Source organism: Ovis canadensis, chromosome 15 (genome assembly GCF_042477335.2).
Source record: "Ovis canadensis isolate MfBH-ARS-UI-01 breed Bighorn chromosome 15, ARS-UI_OviCan_v2, whole genome shotgun sequence".
Taxonomy (NCBI): domain Eukaryota; kingdom Metazoa; phylum Chordata; class Mammalia; order Artiodactyla; family Bovidae; genus Ovis; species Ovis canadensis.
The window spans coordinates 30040387-30062760 of record NC_091259.1 but is presented as its reverse complement, the minus strand read 5'-3'; the positions used below and the strand labels follow the sequence as shown (position 1 = coordinate 30062760).

The window sequence follows — 22374 nt, the reverse complement described above, 5'->3', positions numbered from 1 at the left end:
GTTGGGCTTCCTTACCGCCCTGAGGCTGAATAAGAGCTCGCAGACCTCCACCCAAGAAAACGCACCAACCAGGTTCCTTATGCGATTTATTGATCCTAACGGCTCCGCACCCCTGAGAGAAAACAGTCCAGCTTAAGGGGAAGTTTCTGGGCCTCGAAGTGCTGTCGACATCAGTGGCTTGACGTCCTTGCAATCGATGGTCCGAAAACGCTTGCTTAAGTCCCTGCCCTCACTTGTTTGTGTAGGGTCTGGATCCTTTTGACCCAGCCTCTGATGAATTTGCCCAACCCAGATCTAGGAGCTGCGTACAAGAGCTCTGAATGCTTCCCAGAGCACCTCTTCTTCAGCTTTGGAGCTGAAGGTGTGTAGAAGGGATACCACCAAATGAACTCCAACAAAGTCAGCTCAACTGCAAGTGCTTCAAGGGTAACCTGTTCTTTCTGCACTTTCCCAGAAGGCAGGAGCAAAGATAGGGGGTCAAAACCCCACCTTCTTGCACACTCAGCCTAGCGCCCTCATTCTGTACAACTCCATCCACCCCCAGGTAACTCAAATACGACTCCAAGCTAATGGTGGCAAATAAGAGATAGGCCGAGGCAGAGCACAGGACTGGGAGTTTGCAATTCCGGGGGCTCTGGAGTTCTTTAAGCCTAAAACGTGACCACTGTTCCTAGGCTGCCAGCCAGTCCCCCAAAGCCATAGTGATGAAATGATGCCAACAGATACCTCCCCCATCAGCGCTCATACAAGGGTCCCGTTCTTGTTGTCATAGCGAGGTATGACCTGGGGGAAGCGAAGGGTCGCATACTCTGTGGCATTTTTTAACTGGAGGTGCTTCACCTCCTGGACAGAGCGTGGCTGGGGAAGTCTGCACAGTTGAATGTCTGCATAGTACAAGCTGCTGTCCTCCGACCTGAGGCTTTGACGGCTCCTCTCCTGAGACGCAAGCTGCCTTAACACCTGCTCGTAGGTGCGTCCCATTGTGTCGTGGTCCTGAGAGGAACGAACAGCATTAAGGGAGATTCTTGGCTTGGTTGCTCCCTTTCCCCCTCTGTCTCAGGCTGGACAAGCTGAGTCCTGGGGTGCCAGGTCTGAATGGCCTCCTAGCAGGGACTGAGGCTTGTCATTACCTTCGTGTCATTCAGTTGCCGCCACCGCTCATGCTGCGGCTGCTGCCGCCTCAGTGTTCGTCTTGCTTGGCTCCCTGAGAGGAAGAAATCCGACTTTAATCCGCTTTCTCTTTTGTCTCTATTGAAACTGCCCTCTTCAAATCTCTGTTAAATTATTACGGTGGGCTTCTGACGAATCTCCCTGCCTCTCCTCTCATCTCTCACTTCCACCATTCCCACATCCAAACTCCTTAGCAGAGTATACAACCTGGCTCTTTTACGATCTGCCAATAATACCTTGCATCCTAATGTTTCAGCGGCCCCTAACATAATTTTACAATTTTACGTTGGGACTTCCTTGATGCTCCAGTGGTTAAGAATCCACCTTCCAATGCAGGGAATACAGGTTCAATCTCTAGTCAGGGAACTAAGATACCCTACATGCCAGAGGAGCAGCTAAACCCGTGTGCCATAACAGAGTCCTCGCACTGCAACAAAGACCCAGCACAGCCAAAATAAAATAAAGTAAAAATTAAAGGCCCCAAAACAATTATATATTGAGAGCCCATGGTATACCAGGCTCTGTGCCTGCATTCTGGGGATAGAAGGATGAGTTGGCTGTTTTCTCCACTGCAGGGAACTTGCAGTCTACTAGGAGAGACAAAAGTATACAGACTATTACAGTGCAGTGTGGTAAGAGCTCAGCTACAGCAAACATTTGATCACTTTTCATAAAGTCATTCTCTTCTCTCTCTTCTTGTTTCTGCATGCTCCCTGCTTCTCTTCCCCCTTATAAACTTGCTATTATTCCTTCAACATGGGTGCTTTCCCCCCTTCTGTAACAGCCTGAGTGTGGTGCTGTTGAGAGCACTGGTGCATGGCATTACGAGTCTTTGTTTATGTGTATCTCTCTCTCAAACTTGATTTTCAGCTCTTCTAGGGCCAGACCTCAGTGTACCCTTCCCCTCATGCCTCTCTGCCTCCTCCAGATCCTGCAGAGCGCTTCACATACACTATAAGTGTTCTGTAAATTTTTGCTGGATGAATGCAAGAATGAACAACCAATCTCGCTACTCTGTGATAATGGGAAGGATGAGGTTCAGAGTTTCAGAGGTGGTCTGGAACACAGTAACCTAAAGATCTCTTTGGTGGATTATCTCCCTTTAGTCTTGCTCCACCTTACACTCTTTCTTAAGACACTGGTTCTATTATCCTCTTTTCTCTAATATGCACTCCCCTCCGCACTCCCCACCCCCAACTCACATTACCTATTTTCTTCTTCTTCTGTAAAGTTGATGTACAGCCCCTGTGAAAGGAAAAACAGATCGCCCATGTGTAAGAACCTGGCCTCTGTCTTCCCTCCTACATCCTTTGCTCTGTGCTCTCCTTAGCATTCTGGTGGGATGACTTTGCCTCACCTCCCTCTAACAAAGATTCACCCTGAGCCAGCCCCAAAGCATTTCTCAAGGGTACCACACTTCTCCCAAGGGGATGGTTCTGGAAGGTGGAGTGGTACAACTGACACAACCAAACCCAAAATATAGCCCCAGGCAAGCAGGCGCTACATGCCGGGGATGTAGTTGGGTTGAGGGCTATTCTGGGATTGTCTAACAGGCTAACCCCAGCAGAGGGTAAGGGAATCCTGCCAAATAAGGGGATATTCCTGGATTCAGAGACCCTCTTGCTTTTCCTTTTGCTTCTTTTTTTCAGGGTCTCTGTCAACCCAGGATTCTTATCCTGGGAGTCACAGAAGCTGCCCCAACCAGGGCTGACTAATTAAGGCTCCACAAAGCCCTTTCCTGACAGGTGACCTCCATCCCTGCTTCTTCGTCCTTGTTTCTAATTAACAGAGAGAGAGACGTTTAACCTTTGAAGTCCACAGCCCAGGAAGCTCTGAATTTGGTGAGTGACTCAGCTATACTGCCTTCCCTGCAGGACAGCTCTCTTATACTTATTTCTGAGCCCCTAGGGTCCCTGATGGAGCCAGCATGTCTGCATGATTGTCAACTGCGTGATGGCCAGAGAACAACACTTGTCTGAGGAAATAGGCTGAATACTTCATGGCTTACTCCGGTTGCTTTTTCTTGCTAGTACCTTTCCAGCTCTCACCAGAGCCAGCTCTATTTGTCTGACTTCTGTCTCCCCAAGGAAGTTTCCTTCTTTAGCTAATTAAAAAGAAAGGGGGAAGAGGACTTGTAAATCATGTTCATTTTACCACTGTAGAAAACTTGGGATTTTTCCACACATATCGGACAGAGGTTCGTGTTTTGGTTTGATTTTTGGTTTTAATGCAGCTTACTGAGTTGAGAGCAATTAGTCTCCATCCAAACTCTACAGGTGGTTCAGAAAAAAAAGCTTTGAAACTATTTCTGGGTCTGTCTGCTTCCTCTTCTGCCACTTCAGCTCTTCCTTGCTCTTACCATTGCATAAGCATAGCCTAATCCTAGCCTCTAAGTCCTTGCCCCTGGTCACTATTCTCTTCCTACTTACTTCTGCTTAAACTGATAAAATAATAATGCTAAAATAAGATGCACTTGGGTGACTCAGATTTAGTGAGCAGAGCCTGTTCCCAAGTTGGATGTTGCACAATGCCTGGACGTGAACCCAGATGGAATATTCAGTTAGACTCGTGGGTGATAGGATTTTATTTTTAGCTCAGAATTAAGGAAACCAAATGAGTACTCTCCTATATTGGTATTAAGAATAAAAATTGGTGCAATTTTTCTAGAATGCACTTGGCAATAAGTATGAGAGGCCTTAAACATAAACGTATGTAACCACTGATGTAGCAGTTCCAACCTATAATCAGACAGGCGCATATATGGATATTTATTATAGCATTATTTATAATTTCAAAAAATAGGAAATATCCTAAATGTCCAGCATTGGGAACTAACTAAATAAATGGCATCTCCAATCAATGGAATATCATACATCAATTTAAGAAAGATGTTGGAAGAACACCTAATAGCATGGAAATTTTTCCTCTTTATTAAGATAATAAAAAGCCAATATGTTTTGGGATAAAAACTATGCATATAAGAATTTTAAAAGGATTATGTGGAAATACACTGAAATGTTCCTATCATCTCTGGGTGCTTATATTTATGGTTGTTTCTTACTTTCTGCTCTTTGGTATATTCCAAATGTTCTACAATGAATATGTATTACTTTTGTAATCAGAAAAAAATTTTTTATAAAAATCTTTTCAATTGTCATAGTGCCTTTAAGTTTCTGGAAGTTTGAGAAATAGAGAAGAACAATATTTATCCAATCCTACTAATATTCAAGAGGAAAAAATATATATCTTGGTTAGGTTATTTGGTGTAGCGTTTCTAGCCAGGCTCTAGATTTAGATTGATAGTATCAGACTAGCTCTATGATCATTAGCAAGTTTTCTACTTCATGAGGCTTCCATTTTCATTTTATTTATTTGAAAAAAAATTTTTGACTGTGCCACATGGCATGCAGGATCTTAGTTCCCTGACCAATGAACAATCCCATATCGCCTGCAATACAAGCACGGAGTTATAACCACTGGACTGCCAGGGAAGTCCCTCCATTTTCTTATTAAATGAAGATAATAATAGAACTTAAACCTCATGAAAGTGAAGTGGCTCAGTCATGTCCGATTCTTTGCAACCACGCGGACTGTAGCCCACCAACCTCCTCCGGTCATGGGATTCTCCAGGCAAGAATACTGGAGTGGGTTGCCATTTCCTTCTCCAGGGGATCTTCCCGACCCAGGGACTGAACCCAGGTCTCCCGCATTGCAGGCAGACACTTTAACCTCTGAGCCACCAGGGAAGCTCTTAAACCTCATGGCATTACTGTAAAAATTAAAAAATAGATGTAAAATACTCAGCTAAGTGTCGGGTGTATAATAAGCATTGGTCAAAGCTGACTACTATGACTACCATCATCAGAGGAAGAAATAACCAAACACGAAGGATATGAAAACTTGGGGGAAAAGGGAGTAAAAGACACTTTGCACCCCCTCCTTTGGAATTTTTTATGTTTCTAGATGTCCTATGTCTATAGGATATCTCAGAGTTGTAAAAGTGCTTCATTTGTTTTTTCAGTCCTGACAATATTCTGGAAAATTATTTGTTCTTGTTTTATAAATGAGCCAACCAGGGACCTAAAACTTTGGTATCTTACTCAAGAAGGCAGGGACCAAATTTCTTATTTTTACTTTGCCATCTGTCTCTACCATTATGGCTGGTACACATAGGTGTTCAATAAAATATCTCTTTAACAAATGAATGGATACATAAATGAATAGTAGCAACAGGACCTGAATCCAATGTGCTTTTCAATGTACCTCACCTATCTCTCTAAACATGATACTTTATTCAGAAACAGGACACCCTCAAGACAGATGCAGGCCTGGAATAGTATAGAAGAAAGCAGTGGACAGGATAAAACCAGGTCTAGTGGGTTATCAAGTCAAAAAGAAATAACAGGCCTTGAATGGTGTTGCTTGTGCTGAGCTCACATCATCAAACCATGGCTTGATACCTAGCCTAACTGGAGTTTCAACCTTCCCCAGGAGCATAGTCTTATATGGTCAGTTTGGAATTATCTGGTCAGCACCAGTGAGGTAGTCTGTCACACAGACCTCTTCCATTGCCCAGAGGAAAATGAGGTCATCTGCTCTTCTCTGACCCCTCCCTCTTCTGCCTATGAAAACCTTCCATTTGTACAGCTTCTTAGAGCTCCTTTCTACTCGCTAGATAAGATGCTACCTCATCATGAGCCCTTCGATAATGTCAATTAAATTTTGAAAATTTACTTGGCTGAATTTTTGCTGTTGAACAACAGTGATGAAAATATTGGAAAAGAAGAATAAAGACAATTCATTTATTTTTAGGCTTTCCCATATTATCTGCTCTTCAAGTCTGTGATCTAAACAACATAGGTAGTGTTATCTAGTGTTATCTACATTATATATGAGGGAGAAGAGAAGTCACAGGATTTGCCTGAGGTCACACAGCAAACAAATGTGAAAATTATATTCCAATATTCCTTAGATATTCTTCTTCTCACTGCTACCCTTTAAAATAAATATTTCTCACACAGCAAACAAATGTGAAAGTTATATTCAAATACTCCATGGATATTCTCCTTCTCCTCACTTCTTACCCTTTTAAATAAACATTTCTCCAATTGATTTACTTGATTCTGGCGAGGGTATTATGTAGTGGTTAAAAGTATGGGTTTTGAGGGACTTCCCTGGTGGTCCAGTGGTTGACTCCAGGCTTCCGATGCAGGGGGTGAGAATGCCATCCCTGGTTGGGAGACTAAGATCCCATATGCTGTATAGTATAGACCAAAAAAAAAAAAAAGTAGGGGCTTTGAAGTCAGACAGGTCTGGGTTGGAATCTTGGTTTATTTGCTTATTAGCCATGTGACCTCAGACAAATTAGTTAACTTCTCTGAGCCTCAGCTTCTTAGCTGTAGAACAGAAGGAGTAAGGCCACACCTCCCTCCAAATTGTTGGGGAAATTAAAGGAGATTATTAAGTGCCTGGAACATAATAAGTTCTCAAATTATTACCATTATCTGGGGGAGAAAGGAAGAAAATAAAGGGAACGAGGAGGAAGAGAAGACAAACAGAAGAAAACATCGATTCACCATTCCATTTCTGTCCTCATCATTTGGCAGACAGCTGCCTTGGCTGTGTTTTTGAGGTTTCCTGAAAGGAGGGGGCACAGAATGGGGTGCTGCTCCTGGGGGTGCCAGGTGAAGAAGGTGACAGTGGGGAGTTGGCAGAGCACTACCTGCAGGCTTTCTCTTATCCTTGGGGCCTCTGGGTCCACCAGCAGAGACCTTGCCCTCCGACCTTTCCCCCTACTCACCAGCTTCTCCCACAGCAGAGCTGGTTTCCCATGGTGCTCTATCTCCCCGGGAGCCCAGCTCTTTTTCCACAGAAAGAGGCTTGTGCATTTCCTGGTTCCCGGTTCAGCTTTCAGCAGCAGCTCCCGGGGAGTCTCTGCCAGTGTCAGATTTCAACCTAACAGGTTAGACTTTGGAAGCCACCTGCTGGAAAGATTCCCAGGTGACTGCTTCCAGCCAGAGGGTAGAGGAACACACAAGAGCTCCAGGTGAGAGCGATCTCACCTTCTGGATTTGGAGCTGTTTTGAGAAGTGTGAACTCTGAGCCCTCAAGCTTCAGTAAAAAGAAACCTGAGATAGAAAAGGGTTCTGGGTATCCTTAAGAAATGTCTCTCTACTACACCACACTGTCATTGAAATATATCCTCTATAATAAAAGTCTTACCTGTGTGTCCCTAGCACTACTCAGGTTTAATTGCGTTTCACTTTGATGGTCACTGGTATCAGTCTCTTATCCTTGTCCAGAATCTGGGTTTGAAGACTGGACTCTTTTGGAAACTAAAATTTAGGGCAGTGTATTCCTTTTATATTCTCTCTTGCTAGTGGAATGAATGTGGGCAAATCACTTTTTTTCTAGGACCTGTGAAAATGAAGGACTGAACTCATTACTTGATCCCCTTTCTGATTTTATGATTGGAGTGGTCTTAGCACTTCTTAACCATTCACTTCTCCCTTGTCAGTACAGAACTATGGAATCTCCATTTAATCTCAACTCAGCTTATCCTCCAATGACCGAAGTTAGACTCATTCCACACTCATTGGCAACTAGGATGTAGTTGAGCAAATTCCTTAGTAGAAAATAGGGATTCTTGGAGAATTTGTGGAAGCTGTATGGCTTGACTTCAGTGTTCCCACCCCATCTTTAGTGTATTGTTTAAACACCCAATTATTTGTGTCCCTTAAGGATGTTCAGAATCCAGCACTCAGCCCTGTAATCCACAGAGTACCCTGGACTCTTCATTCTTCCTCCATTTTCTCTCTTCATGAAAAACAGGGATAAAAAGAGTGACAGCCTTATAGGATTGTGGTGAAAATTAAGTGAGATAATGTATATAAAACTCTAATCCAGGACCTGACACATGGGACCCTTTCAGTAAGTCCCAGCTATGGTTATTATTATTTTGTTCTCAGCTAATTGTTAGATGGTATAGCATCTTACTTTATTATCTGGTGCTAAACCATTGCACTAGCCTCTTATTTCACGGCTATGCTTCTCCCTGGCAAACCACTCTGTACTCTACTATTAACTGTATTCTTTTCATCCTGTTACCCAAACTTCTTAGCCTGGTACTCAAAGCCCTTCATAATCTGGTCCCTTTTCAGCTACTTTCTCTAATTTGAAGGAAAACACTTGAGATTTTTTATATGACCAGAAACTCCAAAGGAACCAGCACTGTGTTGTGGCAGTCAGAAAACCTGCTACACTTTAAGCAGCATTAATAGAAGTCTAGAGTGATAAACCGGAGAAGGCAATGGCACCCCACTCCAGTACTCTTGCCTGGAAAATCCCATGGACGGAGGAGCCTGGTGGGCTACAGTCCATGGGGTTGTTAAGAGTTGGACACGACTGAGCGACTTCACTTTCACTTTTCACTTTCACTTTTCACTTTCATGCATTGGAGAAGGAAATGGCAACCCACTCCAGTGTTCTTGCCTGGAGAATCCCAGGGATGGGGGAGCCTGGTAGGCTGAAGTGACTTAGCAGCAGCAGCAGAGTGATAAACAAGGGTATTGATTTTTCCACTGAAATATGTACCAGTCAGTACATGACTGGAATAACAGTTTTAGGTTTACATGTTGAATTTCAAGTTACACTGTCAAGAGGCAGTGTATTCAAAAAAAAGTTGTCTGAGTTGAAAAATCCTATAAAAGATGGTTAAAAAAAATTAGGCATGTTTCACTGGGAAAGAAAACCAGTAGGAAGAAATTACTGAAATGCAGATTTTGGTTCAATAGCAGAAAGAATTTATAACAGATATGTCCCCCCCCCCAAAAAAAAAAAAAAATGAAGTGAGCTACTTTATGAAGTTCTAAGCTCTCTGTCACTGAAAATGTCCCAGAAGTTGATTAATAATCTTCAAAGTGTTTGAATGGGTTGGGGATTTGGACAAAATCAGAGGTTGCAATTTTTTTCCTAGCTAAGGAAACTTTTCTTTTAAATGAAGCTCAAGTAAAATTATAAAACAGATCAAAGCAAAGCTGTTGTAATAGGAGTCTAAAGAGGATCCTTTTAAAATTATTTTTCTTCTCAACTAGATGTTAAAATTCTTGAGAGTAGACAACAAAGGAGCACAGTTTTAAATTTATATTGACAGTGTATAACCTCCATGCCATATTACTTGGGGGTTAAATAAATATTTGTTGAATGAGTGAACAAAAGAATGTATCAATAGTTATTTCTCTAAGGCATGCTTTAATTTTTAACAGATGGCAATCTTTTAACCAAGAATTGAATTCTTTAAGTGAGGGTTCTTTTCCTGGACGTCCACAGATCCTTAAGAGGGCATATAAATGGACCTCAAGAGCTGTGTGAATCTGTTCAGGTTGTGTACCACATTTCAGAGTATGTATATTTTTCTGGTAAGAGGATCTATTGCTTTTGTAAGATTTTTTCAAAAGGGTCTATAAAAAAGTTAAGAATCAACCAACCACTTTAATGGGAGAATTTCAGATGTCCGGTACAACCTAGTAAAAGATGTATTTGGTGTAAAGGAGGTCTTCTGCGCACTCCTCCAATCATACACATTCATGCTCTCTTGATTACAGAAAAAAGAGGTCAACCCTCCAGGCTTTTTTGAATACACCATACTCTTAGTACTAAGACTCTACTTTCAAAGGAAGTTTCCCTGGCCATCATCACCAAACCAATACCCTTGGACTGGGTGGTGGGATGCAGGGATTCCTCTCTTTGGGATATATCACAATTAGAAACAAAGGCTTTCTCTCCCAGGCAGAGGGTGGGGAAACTTTGTGGTTCAGCAACAATGGCAGAGGCTTCTGTGTCTGTGTTGCTGGCTCTGCATTCTCGATCCCTCAGAATCAGAGGCCAATTTCCGTGGGCAGACCAGGGCTTTAGCCATCTCTGCATCCAAAAGCCGTTTTCCCAACCCCTACCCAAAACAGCCAGACAGTCTGGAGACCCTTGTTTTTGTGTCTCTAATCACCAGCTCAGACAGTGCCCTCCGGGCTGTTTGGATGACATATCCCTTTCCCCTCCCAGGATCACACTCTCTTTTGTTGCACTGTGAGAAAATCCTGGCCAGGAATTTGATGTGGAGCCAGTGTCAGCTTCCGGGTGTGATCTCAGCATCCACGTGTGAGTTCAGAGCGCTATGAAGTTGGGTCCACCTAACTGAGGACCTTTTTGTCTCCTTCCCTGCCCATGCCCTCCTCCAGGCCACAGAATAGGGAGCAGTACAACAGGCCCTGAGATTTGGGTTTATTCAGCTCCACCCAAAACTAAACGAAAAATACAAACAAAAAAATGCTATGACACGTCCCAAGGGACCAAACCATACATTGTGACCATGCACGTTTCCCTTCCCCCAAGGATGCGGCTACCTCCGGGGTGCTGGGCAGCTGCTTCTATCACGGGCCGGGAACTACTAGAAAGGGGTTCAGTGGGTGCGGGTCTGTGGCGCTCAGGGCTCAACACCGACGGCCTCCTCCTCTTCCTCTGGATCAGGGGGCGCTGGGAGCAGGGAGATGTAGACCTCGTTGACCTCTGTGTCCAAATGCCGGCCGCCCCGAGGCGCCTCCAGGTTGAGGATGCCGTCGTGGGAGAGCGCGGCGCGGACCCGCCAGGGGTCAACGTCAGCGGGCAGGACGTAGGTGCGGCAGAACTCGCGCGACACGAAGCCGTGGCGGTCCAGGCGCTGCGGGTGCCGGGCGGACACCTCCAGGAGGTTGTCCACAGTCCTCACGGTCACCTCATCTGGGGTAAAGTGGCTCACGTCCAGAAACGCCTGGAACTTGCCCTCGCTGAGCCGAAGCTCGGAGGCCCCTGCCCGGCCGCCCTCCCCAGCTGGCGCGGCCCGGGGCCGGACATAGTAGCCGTGGTAGAGGGTAGGGGTCAGGATCTCTTCTGGCAGGAGGCCTGCGGGACAGGGAGAGAGAGAAGGCGAGAGGGCGGGATGCAGGAGGATGAAGTGAGAGGCCAGGAGGCCTGCGGGGGCGGCAGCCGAGGAAGGAGAAGCAGGGGAGGGTCCCGCAGGCTGCAGGGAGGCGGCTGGGGAAAGGGGCTGGAGAAAGGGGCTACACTAGGGTAGAGGAGAGCAAGGCAAACCCGGTCTGGGTGGGACGAAGAGGGGGAAAGGACCTGGGGGGCGGGGAGGGGGGTGGGGGTGGGGGGGTGCTTGGGGGCAGATTCCGAGCCCTGCGGGCAGCATCTGCACCGAGGCCAATGGGGTGGGAGATGACTTGCCCCAGGAGTTCAGTTAAGCCCGGAGTGGGGTGGAGGCCAGTTCACCATTGGGAGGTCAGCCCAGAATCTCCGTAGGTGGGGGTGGGAGGCAAGGGGGGTGGGGTGGCGTCCGTGCCATACCTTCCCCGAAGCGCTGCTCGCCCAGGCGGCTCGGGTTGGCAAACTCGTACTCGGCGGTGGCCGGGTGGGCATGTGGTACCGAGCGGCCCGACATGGCTGCAGACGCGCCGGCGGCCCCGGTCCGAGGTGCGGCCCCAACAGGCGCGGCGGGACCCCTCCAGCTGCCGCGGAGCCGGGGCGCGGCGGGGGTGGGGGCGGGGTCTACACCACCCAAAATAGTGCGGAGCCCGGGGGGAGGGGCGGCGAGCGCCCGCGACCAGCGTGTGACCCGCGCCGCCTGGACCCCCGTCCCCTCCCCTGCACACCCTTCAGCTGTCACAAGCCTCCCCCCTGCACCTCCACCCCTCCTCCCCCCGCACCGGGACAGCTGGGGGTCGGGGCTGGGGAGCGAGCCGGCGTGGAGAGGCTGCTGCCCACGGCCGGGAGAGGCCTAGCTGAGACCCTCACCAACAGTTTGCACGTTTTTCTCCACCTCCTCTTCTACTCCCCAGTGGCAGACAACCGGCCCCCCACTTCATACAGCTCTCCCCTCGGTTTGAGGCTCTGCCAGCCGCGGAAAGTGAAAGATGCAAACAACTTTCTACCCTTTCCTTGGGGGTGGGGTGACGAGCCTTCCCCGCCGAATGTCAGGGTCCTCTCTGAACCCAGTGCAACCCAGGGCACTACGTGGAAACCTGCCACAGCCATGCTGGTGGTCACTGCTCTCCCCCAGGGACCCACAAAGAGTTAATGTCCCTGGGGCCCGGCCTAGGAAGATTCCAGTTCCTGCCCAGGCCCAAGATAGCTGCTGGCCCCATTCCCTTGGCATGCAGGGCGGCAGGGGAGGAGGAGGGGCACACTGCCCGCCGCTTGGGATTCCTGACTCTGTCCCAACTCCAGAGGAGGCGGTGGGGGTGGGTGCCATTGGGTGTGGACAGAAAGCTAGTGAAACAAGACCAGGACAGGTCACTGGCCAGCTCAGGCGCATTTGTATTTCTCTTTTCTTAGCTCAGTGAGTACTGGGTATGTGTCATACTGCCAAATCCCCAGTCACAAGTCCTCATGAACGGGCGGTGAGCTGGGATAATAAAACCCCTGACATCACCATTCCAGAAGCTTCACAAGACTGCGTATATAAGGGGCTGGCCGTAGCTGCGGCTGAAGGAGCTGCCCAGCCAGCTGACGCCCCACACTCATCTAACCACCATGGATATCGCCATCCACCACCCCTGGATCCGCCGCCCCTTCTTCCCTTTCCACTCTCCCAGCCGCCTCTTTGACCAGTTCTTTGGTGAGCACCTGTTGGAGTCTGATCTCTTCCCAGCTTCTACTTCCCTGAGCCCCTTCTACCTTCGGCCGCCCTCATTTCTGCGGGCACCCAGCTGGATTGACACTGGCCTCTCAGAGGTAAGTCTCCCCTTTGCCCTGACAGGAGAGTTCATTCTGGAACCTTCTGGAAGCATCTCCATCCACTGTCCTTTTCCTCCTGGCCTAAAACTATGCATAAGGGTCCTACATGTCTTAGGCACTTGTGTGTCCTGCAGTGAAGACAGAGATGAGGTCCCTAGTTACTCTCTTCCCCAGTCACCAATTTTTATTTGGTGTCCTCCTCTGTATCCTATTTGCTACATTTTCCATGCACTATGAAGATCATTCTCTATTCCTTATCTTCTGGGTAGGATGTCCCTTTCTGGTTTGGTTCATAACAATCTACAGGGAAAGAGTTGCCTTCAGACTCCTTTGCTCACCTCTTCTAACACCTCACACTACTGACAAATACTGTCATCTCAAGTTTCAGAGCCAGGAAGACAGTCTTGCCTCATCCTGAGCTTTCCACCCCTGCGGCATGGAGCTGGAGACAGCAACCACTATTTTCTTCCTTCTTATTCCCTGGTCTATGATTTTCCGGGTTTCTAAGGGTTGTGACAGGGCACTGGCCTGGGTCCAAGCCTAATGAGGATAGAATGTAGGTCCACTTTAGGGACCCCCCCCCCAATTGTCCTAAGACGGTGGGAGAATGGGCTGAACAGATAAGAGTGACAGAAGCTGTCACAGATAACACTCTGGTTTAAAAATATTCAAGTGTGAGTAAACAGGAGCTGACTGGGCAAGGGCTTTGGAAGGACAATGGGAGCTAGCAGAACATTCCAGATTGAGTGGGTGGGAAAGTTGGCAGAGACCTGAGTAAGAAGAAGGGGCCTTTGTCTCACAGACAAACGACAAGGCCAGGCACTGGGTTGGAGAAGCAGCAGAAGGCACGCCGCGACCCATCCTTGTGCTTTGTCGCCTGGGTGGCCTGTCTCCTTCCCTGTCCCTGTAAATAAAGTTTGGGCCTGATGACCAAGTGGTGTGCCTGGGGTACCACTATGGTGATGCCCCTGAGCCAGAGGGCATGTTTATTCAAAAAGGAATTTTTAGCTAAAAAGAGGAGGATAAACTACCTGGACAGAGAGCAAACCTGTAGAATGATGAGATTGTACTAGTATCATTTACATTCCCACCCTCCTTTCTCTTACCCCGTCCCCACCTTGCTATTTCCAGATGCGTCTGGAGAAGGACAGATTCTCTGTCAACCTGGATGTGAAGCACTTCTCCCCAGAGGAACTCAAGGTCAAGGTGCTGGGAGATGTGATTGAGGTGCATGGCAAACATGAAGAGCGCCAGGTATGTAGCTGACTTTCTCTTCTGCTCTTTTTCCAGGGCATGCTATATGCCAGATACTGCCCTCAGCCCCTGAGGCCGGCAACATTCCAGTCCTAAGCCATTTGGGTCAGGAACAGGGATAAACCTGTTGTTGTTTTGGCCAGATCTTTGTTGCTTATTTTGATTTGATTGCCTCAGGGACAGATGGGATGTTAACTTCCTGTTTAAGCCAGTGGTTCTCAACTTTGCCTAAGTTAAAATTACCAGAGGAATTAAAAAAAAAATGCTTAGGCATATCCCAAATCATTTAAATCAAGAGTTTTAAAAAGCTCCCTAGGGAATTCTAATACATAGTCAAGGCTAAAGACCACTGATTTAAATAGTGGTTTCAGACATCTGATTGTTTTACGTAATTGTATTAACTGCATGCACTTGGAAGGCCCTTGAATTTGAGACTTTTCTTTTAGGTATTCCAGAAGTCACTTCTCTTTAGCCCATCTTAATGCTGAACTACTTCGTTTGCCTAAATTTCAGAGCTGTACTCAGCTCCTAATATGCTAGACCCATGTGGAAATCAGTTGACAGCCCGTCTAAATAAATGCTTGAGATTCATGAGGTATAAAGGTTAGGGATGGAATTCTTCAGGAGAATTCTAAACAATGAGATAACTTCTCGTTACTTTCTGGGAGAGTGAGTTTGCTTCTTACTGATTAGTTGTAACACTGTAACTTGTGCATCCAATAGTACAGTGTGAGGTCCTCAGGCTGTTTCAGTTTTGCTATGATTTAATTTAGATCAGAGTCTCCTGGGTGTAGTCTTTATTATTGTTTTTGTTATTATCATTATTAGACCTATTGGTCTGGAACATTCCTGAAGCATCAGGACAATTTTGGGGCTTCCTTAAGAGATTCAAGTTTAAAATCGAGATGATATTCCAAATCCTGTAGGCCCAACAAACATTGATCTAAAACCTTTGGGAAATACCGCTGAACATATCCACAGCTCAGGGCTTGGAAAGCTAAGAAGTTTGACTGTTCAGACCTCTCAGATTCTCACTGGTAGGAGTGACCACTTAGGCAATTCCATCATAGACCCAACAGAACAACCATTTCACTTTCTCTCATGTTGCCATGCATTTGGCCACAGCTAAGGGGAAGGAAGATGTCTGAGTTCTCGACAAGTGATGCTATTTCCTGTTCTTATCTACCTCTTTCCTCCTTCTCTTGATTTAGGATGAACATGGTTTTATCTCCCGAGAGTTCCACAGGAAATACCGGATCCCAGCTGACGTGGACCCTCTCACCATTACTTCATCCCTGTCGTCTGATGGGGTCCTCACTGTGAATGGACCAAGGAAACAGGCCTCCGGCCCTGAGCGCACCATTCCCATCACCCGTGAAGAGAAGCCGGCTGTCACTGCAGCCCCCAAGAAGTAGATGCCCTTTCTCTAACTGCGTTTTTTAAAACAAGAAAAGTTCCCCACCAGTGAATGAAAACCTTGTGACTAGTGCTGAAGCTTATTAATGCTAAGGGCAGGCCCAAATTATTAAGCTAATAAATATCATTCAGCAACAGATACCTGTCTTGCATTTGAATATTTTGTTAATCATCACATAATGTTTTAGGGGGCTCCAGGGATATTAGAGTCTGAATGACTGTTTCCAGCTCTTTCTAATGGGATAAATTTAGCAAACCACTTAAAACCTTACGCTCTTTAAGTCTTCCATTTATAACATGGGGTGCTTATTCCTACGCTCATTGTAAAGAGTAAATTAAGGAGAAAAAGTAGGTAAAGCTCTTGGCAGAGCTCAAAGAAGATCAGTTCCTTTCCTCTCCTCCCTCTTTGCTTTTGGCCCTGGGTTCCAACAACACATCTCAATGACGTCTCGATGACAATGCATAAAATGCCTTAGTGCATCTCTGAAATGAATCATGTCAGCAGGGAAGAGATGGTATCCTCAACTTTGATATTTTCCCACTGATAAGCATTGCCTTCAGTAGACTTACAAAGGCAATAAATAGGACAGGTGATTATCACCAAACAAGCCTCTCAGGTGTAATCTTTAAATTAGCTAGTGAACACTTACTAAGACTGGGAAAAACACAATTCATTGATCCATCATTTAAAAAGTTAAAGTTTTTTTAATTTTTAAAAATACTGAAATACAGTTGATGTACAGGTCTTCCCAGGTGGCACTAGTGGTAAAGAACCTGCCTGCCAATGCAGGAGACATAAGAGATGTGGGTTCGATCCCTGGATTGGGAAGATGCCCTGGAGGAGGGGCATATCAACCCACTCTAGTATTCTTGCCTGGAGAATCCCATGGACAGAGGACCCTGGCAGGCTACAGTCCCTAGGGTTACAAAGAGTCGGCGATGACTGAAGCGACTTAGCACGTGCATGCACAGTTGATTTACAGTGTTGTGCTTATTTCTGCTCTACAACAAAGTGACTCAGTTATCCATATGTATAAATTTTTTTTCATATTCTTTTCCATTATGGTTCATCACAACATATTGAATATAGTTCCTTGTGCTGTACAGTAGGACCTTGTTGCTTATTCATCCTACATATAATAGTTTGCATCTTCTAATCCCGAGCTCCCAATCCTTCCCTCCCCCTTTGTCTGCCATCTCGGCAAGCACAAGTCTGATTTTTGTGTTTGTAAGCCTGTTTCTGTTTCATAGGTATGTTCATCTGTGTCATATTTTAGCTTCCACATATAGGTAATATCATATGGTAATTGTCTTAAGCTTTAAGAATTACAGTAAATAACTGATCAATGAATGATTCTCTTATTTAGGTTAAACAAAGGGGTGTGTGTGTGTGTGTGTTAGTTGCTCAGTCATGTCCGACTCTTTGCCACCCCATGGACTGTAGTTTGCAGGCTCCTCTGTCCATGGAATTCTCCAGGCAAGAATACTGGAGTGGGTTGCCATTCCCTTCTCCAGGGGATCTTTCCCTCTTAGGAATCAAACCTGGAGCTCCCTCACTGCAGGCAGATTCTTTACTGTGTGAGCCACCATGGAAGCCCAAAGAAAGACATACTACTTTACAATAACACCTCTGCTGAACACTCTGTGTCCAGTGACCTCTGCTCACTTTTGTGAGTCTAGACAAATTTCTGATTCAATGAATGAAAGTAGCCCTGGTATCAGTTCAGTTCAGTCGCTCAGTCATGTCTGACTCTTTGCGACCCCATGAATCGCAGCACGCCAGGCCTCCCTGTCCCTCACCAACTCCCGGAGTTCACTCAGACTCGCGTCCATCGAGTCAGTGATGCCATAAATGTTTATAAACAACTCATTTTTCCTGCAGTCGCTTGCAATTGATTTCTGATTTCTCACAAGGATTCTTTTCTTTACAGAGCCTACCATTTGGGGACTGGCCATGCTGCTAAAATATGGGAAACAATTGCCAAAGTTTTCAAGATGCAGGAGTGTGGAGCTAGGACAATATACATTGCAAATTTATGTAGGTTCAAAATGTTTCCTCTTAAAAAAGCAGCTCCCCGATGGGTCTGAAATGCTATGATCTAGCCAGAAGTCAGATTTCTCTGCACTTAGAGCCAATTTTTATGGCTCTGTAGTAGACACTGTTGGTACCTAAGTAGCCTATATACCACCTTCAGTCTTGCCAACAGAACCCCAGATTGGTTTAGGTATCCACTATATTCTTCCTAGCTATGTGCTTCAGAAGAATGAAAGGTTCACTCAAGCTCCACCCAGATCAACCATGGAAACTCTCTTCCTTTTCCAATGCATGAAAGTGAAAGTGAAGTTGCTCAGTTGTGTCCGATCCTCAGGGACCCTATGCATTGCAGCCTTCCAGGCTCCTCCATCCATGGGATTTTCCAGGCAAGAGTACTGGAGTGGGATGCCATTGCCTTCTCCAGTTTTATAGTTAGCTCATCCATAATTTTACTTCATTCTCTATGTCTCAATTATGCCAGAAGTTTGTTGAGGCAATTTTAATTAGCATTTACTATGTTAATATTAGCTAACATTTATTAAGCACTTACTATTAAGTGTGCACTGTGTTAAATACTTTACCTTTTTTTTTAACTATCATTTTTAAAGAATAAATTTGGGAAATGGGTATATAGTAGATATATATAATTTCAATAAGGTATATAAATTTGGTTTGGTTTCCACTTAGAAACCAAATGGAAGTTTTGCCTAATGGTTTGGGAATGATACACATGTTCGTGCTTAGAAAAATCCTTTTCTATTTGAAACTTCACGTTTTATTTGAATATTACCCTGGATTTGATCTTTGATCTGAAGATTTACAATTACCATTCAACAATTATTTGAGTCCATACTATGTGCTAGCTATAAAAATAACACATATTTTTTGCCCTAATACAAGAGTGGAAGGGGGGCACACAAAAAGACACACCTTTTCAAGATTCTATGATATCCACTCAAAATATCTGCTCTGGGGACCCTTCAGAGGATTACCTACCTTGGACATAGAAGGAATCCTGCCACAACAGAGACGCAGACATAGGGAACAGACTTGTGGGCACAGTAGGGGAAGGAGAGGGAGGGACAAATTCAAAGAGTAACACTGAAACATATACATTACCACATGTCAAACAGATAGCTAGTGGGAATTTGCTGTATGATACAGGGAGCTCTGTGACAGCCTAGAGGGGTGGGATGGGGTGGGAGGAGGGAGGGAGGTTCAAGAGCGAGGGGGCATATACCCGTGACTGATTCATGTTGCTGTATGGTAGAAACTAATATATTGTAAAGCAATTATCCTCCAATTGAAAATAAACAAATAAAAATTTTAAAAAACGAATCTTGGAGACAGTTATCCCTGACCAAAATTATATAACAGCTTTATTGAGATACTAGTTACTTACTATACTATTCACCCATTGAAAGCACATAATTTAATGATTTATTTGTATTCATAGTTGTATATCCATCACCACAATCAATTCTAGGATATTTCATTAGCCAAAATGGTAACTTATCACCCTCCAATGCCCATCCCTCAAGCCCTAAGCATCCTTTAATCTCCTTTCTGTCTCTATATACTTGGACAATTAATATAGTGGAATAATACAATATCTAGCACTTTGTGACTAGCTTCTTTCACTTAGCAGAATATTCTGAAATTCCCTCCAGATGGTTGCACGTATCAACACTTCACTCATTTTTATTGATAAACAATATTTCTTTACATGGATCTACTGCATTTTATTTACCTATTCATCAGTTGATAGACATTTGAGTTACTTCCACTTTTTTTCTGAGTAATGCTGTTATGAACAGTCACGTACTAGTTTTTGTGTGGACATATGTCTTCATTTTTCTTGAGTATATATCTAGGAGTGGAATTGCTGGATTATATATAACTTTCCATCTAGCCTTTTGAGACTATATTCCAAAGCAGCTGCCCACTTAAAATTCCCACCAGCGGTGTATGTGGGTTTTGATTTCTCAATATCCTCACCAACAATTATCGTTATCTATCTGTTTGGTTATAGCCATCCAAGTGGGTGCCTCACTGATTTCTTTATAGGTTTATAGGGCTTAGCAAGGTTAAGAGGGAAGAAAATGCATCTAGAAGGGAGAACAGCATGAAGTGCCTAGGCAGGAGCACTGGAGAGGGAATGTGGCAGATGAAGAAAGAGTCAGAGAGTAGAGAAAACACGGCTAAGGAGTTTGAAATTTATTCTGAAGGCTATACAAGCCGGTGAAAGATTTTAACCAAGTGAGTAGCATGATCAACCCTGCATTTTTAGACTCAATCTGGGAGTGGTATAGTGATTGAAAAATAGGGACTGAAATAGAAAATAGAGAGATCACCAAAAGGGCAAGAGTAAGAAATAATGGGAAAGTGGAATATGGTAAAGGTGACAGAGATGTAAAAAAGAGGGACATGATAGCACAGGGAACTCTCCTCAATGTCATGTGGCAGCTCCCCTCCTGGATGGGAGGGGAGCTTGAGGAAGAATGGTATGGCTGAGTTCCTTTGCTGTCCACCTGAAACTATCACAACATTGTTAGTTGGCTATATTCCAACATAAAATAAAAGTTAAAAAAGAGGGACATGATCAAGACATAATGTGTGGACAGAATTTATAGGGCTTGGTGTCTGTTTGAATGGGAAGGATGAGAAAGAGGGATATAAAATAATTTCTTGCTTTCTGTTTTTAACAACTGTGTGAACAACTTATGCAATATATTAATATTAAAAATAAGAAAAGTAGTTAAGACACATAAAAGAAAACTATGAAATTCACCAAGATATGAAATATAGAAGAAGGAAAAGTTTGAGACTGAAGATGATGAATTCAGCCACAGGTTTCAGGAAATTACCTCAACCTGATATGAAAAACCCATAACCAACATCATACTCAATGGTGAAGATTTAAAGTCTTTCTTCTAAGATGAGGATCAAGACAGGGATATCTACTTTCACCACTTCTCATATATTTTTGCAAGCTCTAGCCAGAGCAATTAATTAGGCAAGAAAAAGAAAAGCATCTAAATTGGAAAGAAAAAAGCAGAACTGTCTCTATTTACAAAAGACAAGATCATACATGCATAAAACCCTAAAGATTTCACCAAAAAAATCATTAGAACTAATAAGTTTAGCAATATTGCAGGATATACAACCAACACATACAAATCAGTTGCATTTCTATACACTAACAATGAATAATAAAAAAGGAAACTAAGAAAACAATTTCATTTACAGTAGCATCAAAAAGAATAAAATACATAGAATAACTTCAACTAAGGAGGCAAAAACTTGTACATTAAAAAGTAAAAGATATTGCTAAAGTAAAGAAGACAGAAATGGAAAGTCATCTATGTTCATGGATTGGAAGGCTTAATACTGCTAAGAAATTAATACTAGCTAAAGTGACCTACAGATTCAAAGTAATTCTTATCAAATTCCAATATATTTTTTGCAGAGGTAGAAAATTCCACCCTAAAATTCACATGAGATCTCAAAGGACCCTGAAATAGACAAAACCATCTTGAAAAAGAGGAACAAACTTGGAAGATTCACACTTTCTGATTTCAAAGCTTATCACAAAACTACAATAATTTTAAAAATGTGGTATTAGCATAAAGAGAGACATAGACCAAGGAAAAGAACAGAGAGCCCAGAAATAATCCCTCACACATATAGTCAAATGATCATTGACAAACATATCAAGACCATTTAACAGGAAAAGGACAGTATTTTCAACACGTGGTGCTGAGAAAACTGTATATCCACCTGCAAAAGAATGAAGTTAGACCCTTACCTTACATAATACACAAAAATTAACTCAAAGAGAATCAAACACCTAATCATAAGAGCTTCGAAGAAAACATACACAAAGTTTCACGACACTGACTTTAGCAATGATTTATTGGATATGACACCAAAAGTTTAGGCAATGAAAAAAAAAAACCAGATAAACTCAACTTCATCAAAATGGAAAACTTTTATATATCAGAGGACACTAACAAAGGAATGAAAGAACCCACAGAGTGATATTTACAAATCATATAGTAGTTGATTAGAGATTAATATCCAAAATATATGAAGATATATAAAGAACATCTACAATTCAACAACAGAAAGCAAAGAACCCAGTTCAAAAATGAGCAAAGCAGTGGTAAAGAATCTGCCTGCCAATGCAGGAGACACAGGTTCAATCTCTTGTCTGGGAAGACCCCTACATGTTGTGGAACAGCTAAGCCTGTGCACCACAGATATTGAGCCAGTACTCTAGAGCCCGGGAATCGCACTACTGAGCCATTGCACTGCAACTACTGAAGCCCATGTGTCGTAGAGCCTGTGCTCAGCAAAAAGAGAATCCGCTGCAATGAAAAGACTGTGCACTGCAACTAAACAGTAGCCCCTGCTCATTGCAACTACAGAAAAGCCTGTGCAGCAACAAAGACCCAAGACCCAGCGTGGCCCCAAAATAAATAAAATTATTTAAAAATTGAACAAAGGACTTGAATAAACATTTCTTCACAGACAACATACAAATAACTGAAAAGCACATGAAAAGATGCTCAAGACCACTAGCCATTAGGAAAACACAAATCAAAACCATGAGAGGCCATTTTACACCCACTAGGATGGCTATTATAAAGTGAAAACAAACAAAACACCAGAAAACATGTGTTGGTAATGATGTGGGGAAACTGAAACCCTTGTGTATTCATTACGGG

At 44.1% G+C, this 22374-nt stretch overlaps 3 protein-coding genes across 16 annotated transcripts; 1 reads left to right on the top strand and 2 right to left on the bottom strand.

Annotated features, from left to right (window-relative positions):
• Positions 1-69: 69 nt before the first annotated feature.
• C15H11orf52 (chromosome 15 C11orf52 homolog) lies at positions 70-7288 on the bottom strand. Of its 2 annotated transcripts, XM_069555036.1 has the most exons (4): positions 6971-7263; positions 2378-2415; positions 1131-1204; positions 70-993 (listed from the first exon to the last, which is right to left on the bottom strand). In XM_069555036.1, the coding sequence occupies exons 1-4, from the start codon at positions 7000-7002 to the stop codon at positions 742-744; spliced, it is 396 nt and encodes a 131-aa protein (XP_069411137.1). In that variant the 5' UTR covers positions 7003-7263; the 3' UTR covers positions 70-741. The 2 variants fall into 2 exon arrangements, with proteins under 2 accessions (XP_069411137.1, XP_069411136.1); XM_069555035.1 differs by lacking the exon at positions 2378-2415 and having other exon boundaries at positions 6971-7288.
• On the top strand, positions 2805-15748 carry CRYAB (crystallin alpha B). 13 transcript variants are annotated; one of them, XM_069555021.1, is made up of 5 exons: positions 2820-3011; positions 10228-10323; positions 12538-12936; positions 14071-14193; positions 15405-15748. In XM_069555021.1, the coding sequence occupies exons 3-5, from the start codon at positions 12736-12738 to the stop codon at positions 15606-15608; spliced, it is 528 nt and encodes a 175-aa protein (XP_069411122.1). In that variant the 5' UTR covers positions 2820-3011; positions 10228-10323; positions 12538-12735; the 3' UTR covers positions 15609-15748. The 13 variants fall into 13 exon arrangements, with proteins under 13 accessions (XP_069411129.1, XP_069411122.1, XP_069411121.1 ...); XM_069555027.1 differs by having other exon boundaries at positions 2958-3011; positions 12643-12936; XM_069555028.1 differs by lacking the exon at positions 10228-10323 and having other exon boundaries at positions 2805-3011; positions 12643-12936.
• On the bottom strand, positions 10432-12766 carry HSPB2 (heat shock protein family B (small) member 2). Its single transcript, XM_069555015.1, has 2 exons — positions 11551-12766; positions 10432-11103 (listed from the first exon to the last, which is right to left on the bottom strand). Exons 1-2 carry the CDS (start codon positions 11642-11644, stop codon positions 10649-10651), a joined length of 549 nt encoding a protein of 182 aa, XP_069411116.1. The 5' UTR covers positions 11645-12766; the 3' UTR covers positions 10432-10648.
• Positions 15749-22374: the final 6626 nt, after the last annotated feature.

Coding starts and splice junctions, on each gene's coding strand:
- C15H11orf52 (XM_069555035.1), bottom strand. CDS start 7,058: ATGCACAAGCCTCTTTCTGTGGAAAAAGAGCTGGGCTCCCGGGGAGAT. Junction 1,205..6,970: donor CTCTGCTGTGGGAGAAGCTG/GTGAGTAGGGGG, acceptor TCTTCCTCTCAG/GGAGCCAAGCAAGACGAACA. Junction 994..1,130: donor GGCAACTGAATGACACGAAG/GTAATGACAAGC, acceptor CGTTCCTCTCAG/GACCACGACACAATGGGACG.
- HSPB2 (XM_069555015.1), bottom strand. CDS start 11,644: ATGTCGGGCCGCTCGGTACCACATGCCCACCCGGCCACCGCCGAGTAC. Junction 11,104..11,550: donor CGAGCAGCGCTTCGGGGAAG/GTATGGCACGGA, acceptor CCTGTCCCGCAG/GCCTCCTGCCAGAAGAGATC.
- CRYAB (XM_069555028.1), top strand. CDS start 12,736: ATGGATATCGCCATCCACCACCCCTGGATCCGCCGCCCCTTCTTCCCT. Junction 12,937..14,070: donor TTGACACTGGCCTCTCAGAG/GTAAGTCTCCCC, acceptor TGCTATTTCCAG/ATGCGTCTGGAGAAGGACAG. Junction 14,194..15,404: donor GCAAACATGAAGAGCGCCAG/GTATGTAGCTGA, acceptor CTCTTGATTTAG/GATGAACATGGTTTTATCTC.